A 12,288-nucleotide genomic window follows, 5' to 3' on the forward strand; every position below is an offset into this window, starting at 1 on the left:
GCAGACCAGAACCCTCTCAGATCCCGGCAAGGAGCACATATAACCAATAACTCCCATAGGTGCAGATCAGAACCTTCTCAGACCCTGGAGAAGAGCACATCCACCCAACAACACCCATTGGTGCAGATCAGAACCTTCTCAGACCCTGGAGAAGAGCACATCCACCCAACAACACCCATTGGTGCAGACCAGAACCTTCTCAGACCCCGGGGAAGAGCACATCCACTCAACAGCACCCATTGGTGCAGACCAGAACCCTCTCAGAGCCCGGGAAAGAGCACATCCACCCAACAGCACCCATTGGTGCAGACCAGAACCTTCTCAGACCCCGGGGAAGAGCACATCCACCCAACAGCACCCATGGGTGCAGACCAGAACCATCTCAGACCCTGGAGAAGAGCACATCCACCCAATAGCACCCATTGGTGCAGACCAGAACTCTCTCAGACCCCGGAGAAGAGCACATCCACCCAACAGCACTGGTGTAGACCAGAACCCTCTCAGACCCTGGGGAAGAGCACATCCACCCAACAGCACCCATTGGTGCAGACCAGAACCCTCTCAGACCCTGGGGAAGAGCACATCCACCCAACAGCACCCATTGGTGCAGACCAGAAACCTCTCAGACCCTGGGGAAGAGCACATCCACCCAACAGCACCCATTGGTGCAGACCAGAACCCTCTCAGACCCTGGGGAAGAGCACATCCACCCAACAGCACCCATTGGTGCAGACCAGAACCCTCTCAGACCCCGTGGGAAGAGCACATCCACCCAACAGCACCCATTGGTGCAGACCAGAACTCTCTCAGACCCCGGGGAAGAGCACATCCACCCAACAGCACCCATTGGTGCAGACCAGAACTCTCTTAGACCCTGGGGAAGAGCACATCCACCCAACAGCACCCGTTGGTGCAGACCAGAACCCTCTCAGACCCCGGGGAGGAGCACATCCACCCAACAGCACCCATTGTTATAGACCAGAACCTTCTCAGACCCCGGGGAAGAGCACATCCACCCAACAGCACCCATTGGTGCCGACCAGAACCCTCTCAGACCCCTGTAAGCACCTCATACCCCCTATATAACCTCCCTTAGACAGGGTATACCCACGCTTCCACCACCCTAATGTCTCCATACTCATAGTGGAATTCGAGGTCCGCACCTGCAGAAAAGCAGCCATTTGTGGCTCATCCATGGACTGTATGGAGGTCTCCACCAGTTTGGAAGTGACTTCGAGGTGGTCGCCATGTTTGCGGATCAGCCCACGCACGTACTGCAGCTTCTCATCCTGCTCCCGGCTGATCATTTGTAACAATTCCTTCTTCCTCTCCTCCAGGATGTTATAGAGAGAGTCAAACCTCTGGCTCAGGTGCTGCTTCTGTCTGCGGCTGTTGTCCTGGACAATAGAGAGGGGTGACATGTTACATTATAACGTCCCATCACATTGACTGACTCTTTATAAATACAATGTAACACTACAACATGGCTGTGATATGATATAAACCCACCACCGGGGGGCGCCAAACCGCTCACTTCAAGAGCCACATTGTAGGTTTTACAAATATTCCCAGGCCAAAAAAAGATCTGTTTTATAAATGACATCAGAGTCCTCCTTACATCGTTACATCAGAATCCCCATCAGAGTCCCCCCCTTACATCAGAGTCCTTCTTACATCATTACATCAGGATCCCCATCAGAGACCCCCCCTTACATCAGAGTCCTCTTTACATAATTACTTTAGGATCCTCATCAGAGTCCCCCCCTTACATCAGAGACCTCCTTACATCATTTCATCAGGATCCCCCATCAGAGCCCCCCCCCTTACATCAGAGTCCTCCTTACATCATTACATCAGAATCCCCATAAAAGTCCCCCCTTACACCAGATTCCTCCTTAAGGGTCCCTATTAGAGTCCATCCTACATCAGAGTCCCCCTTACATCAGAGTCCTCCTTACATTGTTACATAAGAGCCTTCGCCTACAACAGAGTCCCCAGCAGAGTCACCCTTAAGGGTCTCCATTAGAGTCCATCTTAAACCAGAGTCCCCCTTGCATCAGGGTCACCATCAGAGTCCCCATTATGGGTCCCCATCATAGTCCATCCTACATCAGAGTCCCCCTTACACTGGGTCCCCATCAGAGTCCCCCTTACATCAGAGTCTTCCCTTACATCAGGGTCCCCATCAGAGTCCCCCTTATGGGTCCCCTTTAGAGTCCCTCCTACAGCAGAGTTCCCCTTACATCAGGGTCCCCCTGTAGGTCCCCATCAGAGTCCATCCTACATCAGAGTCCCCCTTGTATCATTACATAAGAGTCTTCCCTTACAACAGGGTCCCCATCAGAATCCCCCCTATATCAGAGTCTTCCTTACAGGTCCCCATTAGAGTCCATCTTACATCAGAGTCTTCTTTAACAGCTGGGTCCCCATTAGAGTCATCCTTACATTGTTACATCAGAGCCTTTGCTTACAACAGAGTTCCCCCTAAACGGGTCCCTATTAGTCTCCACCCTACATCAGAGTCCCTCTTACATCAGGGTCCCCATCAGAGTCCCCCTTATGGATCCCTATTAGAGTCCATTCTACATCACAGTCCCCCTTACATTAGGGTCACCATCAGAGTCTCTCTTATGGGTCCCCATCAGATTCCATTCCTCATCAGAGTCCCCCTTACTTCTGGGTCCCCATCTGAGTCCCACTTATGGGTCCCCATCAGAGTCCCCCTTACATTAGAGTCTTCCCTTACATCAGGGTCACGATCACAGTTCCTCTTATGGGTCCCTATTAGAGTCCATCCTACATCAGAGTCCCCCTTACATCAGGGTCCCCATCATGGCCCCCCCTTACATCAGAGTCTTCCCTTACATCAGGGTCCTGATCACAGTCCCTCTTATGGGTCCCTATTGGAGTCCATCCTACATCAGAATCCCCCCTTATATCAGAGTCTCCCTTACAGGTCCCCATTAGAGTCCATCTTACATCAGAGTCTTCCTTTATATCTGGGTCCCCATCAGAGTCCTCCTTACATCGTTACATCAGAGCCTTCGCTAACAACAGAGTCCCCATCAGAGTCCCTCTTATGGGTCCCCATTTGAGTGCACCCTATATCAGAGTCCCCCTTACATCAGGGTCCATCCTACATCAGAGGCCCACTTACATCAGGGTCCCCATCAGAGTCCCTTTACATCAGAGTCCCCCTTACATTGGGGTCCCCATCAGAGTCCCCCTTACATCAGGGTCACCATCAGAGTCCCCCTTAAGGGTCCCTATTAGAGTCCATCCTACATCAGAGTTCCCCCTATACCAGAGCCCCCCTCCTTATCAGGGTCCCCAGAAGATTCCCCATTACATTAGGGTCCCCATCAGAGTTCAAGCTTATATCAAAGTTCCCATTTTGAGGATACACCACTGCAGGTCAAATAAAATCTTCTAGTAGGCTGGATGTGACCCGCAAGTTATATTTTTTGGTTAACCTTCAATATATTCCTAAGGAACATCACAACATCGTACACTCAACTAGAGTCCCCCCTTAACTCAGAATATACTGGTCTCTAAAGGGGACAATATACTGCCCCCCCCTTCATAAAGTCATATTGTCTGTTTGTCTGTCTGTCCGTCTGTCTGATCTCAGTGGCACTCACTTCAACACTTTTGCAGATCTCCTCCATCTGTGTGATAATTGCCTGAACCCGATCGTTGCCAGCGACCAGCATTGCGATCCCATCACTGAGGTCACTCTGTGGAGACAAGAACATCGCTCATTACATTTCTAGTTCAGAAGAAAACAGAGCTAGAATTTATGTTGGTAAGGCACTGGACCCAAATGTGAATAAATCCAAGCTACAACTCCACAAAGAGATAGCTAACGCATTTCGTCAGGGCTTGTATTCTGGTAATGATTGATGATTACAGATAATATGGGCAGGAAAATGAAGAATAGGCAATGGCCTAGGTCAGGGGTCTCCAAACTTTCCAAGCAAAGGGTCAGTTTACTGTCCTTCGAACTTCAGGGGAGCCGGACAGTGACCAGTGGTAGAAGATGTAGAAAATGCCCCGGCACAAGTGGAAGTAAACCATGCCATAGGCTTCATGGTCAGTAAGAGTTAGAAAAAATTACATCATTGGTGTTAGTGGGAGGAATAGCGTCCCATCATTGGTGTCAGTGGGAGGAATAGTGCCCCATCATTGGTGTCAGTGGAAGGAATAGTGCCCCATCATTGGTGTCAGTGGGAGGAATAGTGCCCCATCATTGGTATCAGTGGGAGGAACAGTGCCCCATCATTGGTGTTAGTGGGAGGAATAGTGCCCCATCATTGGTATCAGTGGGAGGAATAGTGCCCCATCATTGGTGTTAGTAGGAGGAATAGCGCCCCATCATTGGTGTCAGTGGGAGGAATAGTGCCCCATCATTGGTGTCAGTGGGAGGAATAGTGCCCCATCATTGGTGTTAGTAGGAGGAATAGCGCCCCATCATTGGTGTCAGTGGGAGGAATAGTGCCCCATCATTGGTGTCAGTGGGAGGAATAGTGCCCCATGATTGGTATCAGTGGGAGAAATAGTGCCCCATCATTGGTGTCAGTGGGAGAAATAGTACCCCATCATTGGTGCCTGTGGGAGGATAGTGCCTCATAATTGGTGTCTGTGGGAGAAATAGTGCCCCATCATTGGTGTCAGTGGAAGGAATAGTGCCCCATCATTGGTGTCTGTGGGAGGAATAGTGCCCCATCATTGGTATCAGTGGGAGGAATAGTACCCCATCATTGGTGTCAGTGGGAGGAATAGTGCCCCATCATTGGTATCAGTGGGATGAATAGTGCCCCATCATTGGTGTCTGTGGGAGGAATAGTGCCCCATCATTGGTGTCAGTGGGAGGAATAGTGCCCCATCATTGGTATAAGTGGGAGGAATAGTGCCCCATCATTGGTGTCAGTGGGAGGAATAGTACCCCATCATTGGTATCAGTGGGAGGAATAGTGCCCCATCATTGGTGTCTGTGGGAGGAATATGTTTGATGTGATATATGGAAGGAGACAGCACAAGCCATTACTGTACAGAAGCCATGCTTTACTGAAGTAAACCAACAGGAAAAGGAAACACAACACAGGAAGTAGTACAACAGAGATGCACCATAGAGTTGCATTTAAAGAAACATATCATCCATAACATCTCCCCCTTTTAGTATTAATAAATGAACATGTGAAATTCGATAGAGACACAGTAATAACACATTCTATAGGTTAAGTCTCATAGGTGGTTTTGAACATCTACCACTACGGGTGAAGACTGGCCCTTGTGCAAGGATTCCTTTAGCCCTCTCTGAATTTACTGGGCTTCTCTCATCAGGTACTGGTATGCTCTGCGCTTGACGGTCGTCAGGCATACTTGCTTGCCCAGAACTGTCATTGCCGCTGGTATGAGGCTGTGCCTCTGTACACTCCTCACTGTCAATGGGTGAGTCTGAACTACCAACGGGATACTGAGATTCAGGCTGCTCTGCCACTCTCAAATCCACTCGATTGCGGCGATAACGAGTACCGTCAACGTCCACAAGATAGGAGCGTGGTGCCACCTTTTGCAGACAAGTACCTATTCTCCAACGGCCTGTACGATCGCCAGGCAATGGCTTCATACGGATTCGTTCCCCCAGATTCAATTCTGGCAAATCTCTGGCCGACGTGTCATATCGTGCCTTAGACACTTGTCTCTTAATCCTTAATTTTTCTGGGACACCTTGTATGACAGCGGGTTCAAGCAGCCTATTTGCTACTGGTAAGGAGGTCTTCAATCTCCTTGACATAAGTCTTTGTGCCGGACTACTATCCATGCCTTCAGTTGGAGTGTTTCTCCAATGTAAAATGGCTTTCCATGGGTCTTTACCATCACTTTGTGCTTTCTTGCATAAATTTTTAACAATCTTTACAGCTGATTCTGCTTTGCCATTAGCCTGTGGATGACGGGGTGAGGAGGTAACATGCTCAAACTCCCATTCAGTAGCAAATTTTCTGAATTGTAGGCTTGCAAATTGAGGGCCATTGTCGGAGATCACTGTATCTGGTTGGCCATGACGTGCAAACTGTGCCTTGCACCTCTTAATTGTAGATTCCGTGGATAAGTCGGGAAGAAGGTCTATTTCCCAGAAGTCTGAATAATGATCAACTAATAGCAGGTATTCCTTGCCTGCGTAGTTGAATAAGTCCATACTGATAATCTGCCACGGACGTGTAGGTATCTCATGAGACATCATGGTTTCTTTTTGTTGTAAGTGGGCATATTCATTGCAGGTGGGACAATTACTGACAAAGTCTTTGATCTCACCATGCATGTTGGGCCAGTAAAGGGTATCACGAGCTTGTCGATAGCATGCTTCACCACCAATATGGCTGGAGTGTATGCGCAATAACATTTCTGCTCTCAGTGACTTTGGCACGATGACTCTTGGACCTTTGTACAAGATACCATTTTGTATGCTGATCTCATCTCTAAAGGACCAATATTCCCTTACAATTCCAGGTACTGCCTCTTTTACATCCGGCCACCCACTCAAAACAATAGACTTCAAAGCTTGTAAAGTTGCATCACTGTCAGTGTGCTGTATGAGTTGATGTAATCGCTGATCTGTGACATTAAGATAGTCCGCTTGATTGATATCAGCAAAGAAATTTTGTTCCCGTTGCAGCAGACAAATTGTACGATGCTCATGCTCACCTCCAGGTGCCACATCATCTGACGTAGCTCTGCTCAGGGTATCGCTGATATACATATCACATCCTGGCTTGTAGACAACATTGAGGTTGTAATGCTGCAATGTAAGCATCATGCTCTGCAAACGCTTGGGAGCACACAAAAGGGGCTTTTTGAATATGGTTATCAGAGGTTTGTGATCAGTTTCAGCTGTAATTGAATCCCTTCCATAAAGATAATGATGGAAACGCTGGCAAGCAAATACAATGCTTAAACATTCCTTCTCAATTTGAGCATAATTTTGCTCAGCTGATGAAAGAGCTCTGGATGCATATGCAACTGGTTGACCTTTCTGCAAAAGGCAACAACCTAGACCATTTTTACTGGAGTCACTTTGTATCGTAACAGGCTTTGTGACATCATAGTATTTTAACACTGGGGCAGAGGTGACCAAGCGTTTTATGTCCTCTACTGCCTGGTCATGCTTGGGAAGCCAGTGCCAAACTGCATCTTTGTCCAGAAGTCGTCGTAATGGCTCACACACCTCAGATAAGTGTGGGAGGAATTTTGCCAGGTATGTAACAAAGCCAATAAATCTCTGTACCGCTTTGGCATCAGCAGGCAGTGGCATGTCCACAATGGCTTTAATCTTATCCGGGTCAGCTTTTAAGCCTTGTGAAGACAGGATATGTCCATGGAAACGAACTTCTCCCACCTTGAACTGCAATTTCTTTACACTAAGCCTCAGCATCACCTGCCGACAACGATCCAGTAGCGCTATTAACTTTTCATCATGGTCATGCTCAGCCTCCTTATCAGTATTACCGCAGCCAACTATAAGAATGTCATCAGCTATTGGCTCAATTCCATGAAGACCACCTAATAGTTCATGCTGCTTTCGCTGGTATACCTCAGGTGCTACAGAGACTCCAAATGGTAGTTTGAGCCATCTCTTTCTGCCCCAAGGAGTCCAGAACGTGGTCATGTAGCTACTCCTTTCATCCAGTTTGCACTGCAAAAAGGCATCTCTAGCATCAACAAGTGTGAAGACACGCGCTTTAGGAAGTTTGTGCAAAATATCATCGAGCGTTGGCATTAAGTAGTGTGACCGTTTCAGGGCCATATTCAGAAACTTGGGATCAATGCATATTCTGATCTTCTCAGGCTTTCTGATAACGACCATGTTACTGATCCAATCTGTAGGCTCTGATACTGAAGTTAGATGTCCTTCAGCTTCATATTTATCTAGTTGAGCTTTAACCTGTGGCTTAATGGCGATAGGCACATTGCGAGGGGCACATTGTACAGGTTGAATGGTAGGATCCAGTTCAAAACGAACCTCTCCTGGAACAGAGACTATCGGGCCCTCAAACACATCACTGTAGGCGTGAAGAATTTGCTGTTTTGTCAGTGGCCTAGTCAGAGATTTTGCAGGCTGCTTATCCACATTATGTAGCTCAGCAGGAATGGTGAACAGCATCAGTCCAAGGCGCTCACATGTTGAACCCGATAATAGAGGTTGCTGATCCGCGTCTACAATCTCAAAGTTCAGTTTGTGTATACAATCACGTATGCTGCATTCTGTTTGGAATAGCCCCAATGATTCCATTAGTTCCCCTGAATACAATTTTAGTTTGGTGCTACTAGGCTGAAGGGGTGTTCTGGGTGCCAGTTTCATTTTGTCCTTTATACTCATGACATCACACGTTGCACCCGAGTCCAGCTGGCATGGTTGGATTATATTGTTTAATCTGAGGTTTACAAACCATTTTTTGCCCTTTGTGTTTACAGCACCAATGCATTCTGAGGAGTAAACCATATCAGTGCTAAGCAGGTGTGCGTCCTCCGGATCGGATATTTGCTCAATTATGTGCAGCTTCCTTGCTTCCATTTTACTGGAGAGACACACCCTTGCAAAGTGATTTGGTTTACCACATGCAGTACAAATTTTCCCATATGCAGGACACTTTTCTTTCTTTTGTACATGCACATTGCCGCAATACTTGCATGATGCAGGCTTCCTCCCAGGTGAGTTGTGTAGGTGACCCTTGTGCTGAAACTTATGCTGGTGGTTTCTGAAGTTTTGCTGTTGTTTAGAGGCTGCATGGATATTGTCAACCAGTTTATCCTGCTCCATAGCTTTCATATGTTTGTCAGTAATTTCTGCAGTGCGACATATCTCAATTGCTGTATGTAGATCTAAATCATGTTTCCTCAGCAGGTGGCGACATGTGCTTTCACTGGTGATACCCAAAACTATTTTATCACGAATAAGTTCATCTCTCAGAGAGCCATACTCACAGCTTGCAGCTTTTTCTCTTAGCCGTGTGACAAACCTGTCTATTGATTCACAGTCTTCTTGCTCACAGCAGCCAAATATATATCTTTCATAAATTACATTTCTAGAGGGTCTGAAGAAAGCTTCCAATGCATTCAGAATGGTTTTGGTGTCACTCTTTTCCTCCTCTGTGAGGTTCAGATTATGCTTGTACACATGGAGGCATTCACTGCCCATCACCCTCCTCAGTGTGGCTGCTTGCACTGCTGCAGGCTTCTCATTCATCCCTGTGGCTAGGGAGTAGTCCTCAAATTCAGCCCTGAAATTGTCCCAGTTACTGCTGACATCTCCACTCACCCTCATTGTCTCAGGCAGTGGAATGCTGTTAGCTGCCATGATGCTGTTCTCCTTGCTGCAAATACTCAGTATCCAGGACAGGACTGCAAGTGTTAGAAAGCACAATCAGGTCTAAGAACACTCACATCAAGGCTAGCAGGCTCTCAGCATCAAATGTGTAGAAGGAGTATGGATCCAGAAATCTTCTGACACCATGTTTGATGTGATATATGGAAGGAGACAGCACAAGCCATTACTGTACAGAAGCCATGCTTTACTGAAGTAAACCAACAGGAAAAGGAAACACAACACAGGAAGTAGTACAACAGAGATGCACCATAGAGTTGCATTTAAAGAAACATATCATCCATAACAGAATAGTGCCCCATCATTGGTATCGGTGGGAGGAATAGTGCCCCATCATTGGTGTCAGTGGAAGAAATAGTGCCCCATCATGGGTGCCCCATAATAATTAGCTTCCCATCTCTGGTATCATTGGGAGGCATAGTACCCCCATTGTTGGTGGCAGTGGAAGAAATCGTGCACCAGGAGCCAGATAGAGGCAAGCAAAGGGCAAATTTGGCCCATGGACCCCTGGCCTAGGTAATAAACCGTTCAGGACTAATTCTAGACTTGTGACATGTGCATCTTTTTATATACTCTTCAGATTCCTCCGGGGAGCTCAGGAGCACCTGGCAGAGAACAAATATCCAACTCAATGTGGGACTCCAAACATTTGCAAAAACCTAGTGTTCTCCATGTACTAAACTAAATGTAGGGTGCTAAATTATAATGGGTGATGGGTGGCTGGAAGTCAACCTAAGCTAGGAGACTGAATATCTATTGAAAGTAAGATTTAGATGGCACTGACAGGTCAGGTCAGAAGTCCCATTCACAGACCAAACATTACTTTAGTCCTTTGCCAACAGTCAAAGCAACTTTCAACCTATGTCTTCTAGGAGAGTGTTTCTCAACTAAGGTGCCATGGCACCACATGGTGCTGTTTGGGTTCCCCCCAGGGTGTCACAAGACCAGACCTTAGTTTGCCCTGGTTCAGCGCCATGAGTTACCATGGCGTGGGTGGGTTGGCCACCAGCCTTATAACAACCATTGACGCTCTAGGATATGTACGGTGTCATTCGTTGCTGTGGTGTTGGTGGCTAATCTGCCCACAGAATAGCAACGCATGACTCTGATCCAGGGCAGATAGCATGTGGGGCCAACCCCAGCATTCAGGAGACGATGGAAGTCTGCTTTCTCTAGACCTGCTCCCCCTCCACCCACTGAGTCAAAGGTAGGGCTCTGCTGGTAATAGGGGACTGTGTGATTGGGTGGCTCTGTGATTGGGGGACTGTGTGATTGGGGGTTCTGTGATTGGGGGACTGTGTGATTGGGGGTTCTGTGATTGGGGGACTGTGTGATTGGGGGGACTGTGTGATTGGGGAATCTGTGATGGGGGTGATTGTGTAATTGAGGGATCTGTGATGGGGTGATTGTGTGATTGGGGGATCTGTGATGGGGTGATTGTGTGATTGGGGGATCTGTGATGGGGTGATGTTGTGATTGGGGGATCTGTGATGGGGTGATGGTGGGATTGGGGGATCTGTGATGGGGTGATTGTGGGATTGGGGGATCTGTGATGGGGTGATGTTGTGATTGGGGGATCTGTGATGGGGTGATTGTGTGATTGGGGGATCTGTGATGGGGTGATGTTGTGATTGGGGGATCTGTAATGGGGTGATGTTGCGATTGGGGGATCTGTGATGGGGTGATTGTGGGATTGGGGGATCTGTGATGGGGTGATTGTGGGATTGGGGGATCTGTGATGGGGTGATGTTGTGATTGGGGGATCTGTGATGGGGTGATTGTGGTATCTGTGATGGGGTGATGTTGTGATTGGGGGATCTGTAATGGGGTGATGTTGCGATTGGGGTGTCTGTGATGGGGTGATTGTGTGATTGGGGGATCTGTGATGGGGTGATCTTGTGATTGGGGGATCTGTGATGGGGTGATGTTGTGATTGGGGGATCTGTGATGGGGTGATTGTGTGATTGGGGGATCTGTGATGGGGTGATGTTGTGATTGGGGGATCTGTGATGGGGTGATTGTGGGATCTGTGATGGGGTGATGTTGTGATTGGGGGATCTGTGATGGGGTGATTGTGTGATTGAGGGATCTGTGGTGGTTTGATTGTGTAATTGGGGGATCTGTGATGGGGTGATTGTGTAATTGGGGGATCTGTGATGGGGTGATTGTGTAATTGGGGGACCTGTGATGGGGTGATGTTGTGATTGGGGGATCTGTGATGGGGTGATTGTGTGATTGGGGGATCTGTGATGGGGTGATTGTGGGATTGGGGGATCTGTGATGGGGTGATTGTGTGATTGGGGGATCTGTGATGGGATGATTGTGTGATTGGGGGATCTGTGATGGGGTGATTGTGTGATTGGGGGATCTGTGATGGGGTGATTGTGTAATTGGGGGATCTGTGATGGGGTGATGTTGTGATTGGGGGATCTGTGATGGGGTGATTGTGTGATTGGGGGATCTGTGATGGGGTGATTGTGGGATTGGGGGATCTGTGATGGGGTGATTGTGTGATTGGGGGATCTGTGATGGGATGATTGTGTGATTGGGGGATCTGTGATGGGGTGATTGTGTGATTGGGGGATCTGTGATGGGGTGATTGTGGGATTGGGGGATCTGTGATGGGGTGATTGTGTGATTGGGGGATCTGTGATGGGGTGATTGTGTGATTGAGGGATCTGTGGTGGTTTGATTGTGTAATTGGGGGATCTGTGATGGGGTGATTGTGTAATTGGGGGATCTGTGATGGGGTGATTGTGTAATTGGGGGATCTGTGATGGGGTGATGTTGTGATTGGGGGATCTGTGATGGGGTGATTGTGTGATTGGGGGATCTGTGATGGGGTGATTGTGGGATTGGGGGATCTGTGATGGGGTGATTGTGTGATTGGGGGATCTGTGATGGGA

General features: G+C 48.0%; 1 protein-coding gene across 1 annotated transcript in view; it reads right to left on the reverse strand.

Annotated features, from left to right (window-relative positions):
• Nucleotides 1-12,288, reverse strand: part of TRIM54 (tripartite motif containing 54) — a 48,097-nt gene that overhangs the window by 16,312 nt on the left and 19,497 nt on the right. The window contains exons 4-5 of the mRNA XM_082251768.1: nt 3,642-3,737; nt 1,164-1,397 (exon numbers count right to left, since the gene is read on the reverse strand). Coding sequence (XP_082107894.1) covers nt 1,164-1,397; nt 3,642-3,737 — 330 coding nt within the window. The remainder of the gene's footprint in view (nt 1-1,163; nt 1,398-3,641; nt 3,738-12,288) is intronic.

Source organism: Pelophylax lessonae (genome assembly GCF_965119305.1).
Source record: "Pelophylax lessonae genome assembly, chromosome: 3".
In the NCBI taxonomy this organism is placed as follows: domain Eukaryota; kingdom Metazoa; phylum Chordata; class Amphibia; order Anura; family Ranidae; genus Pelophylax; species Pelophylax lessonae.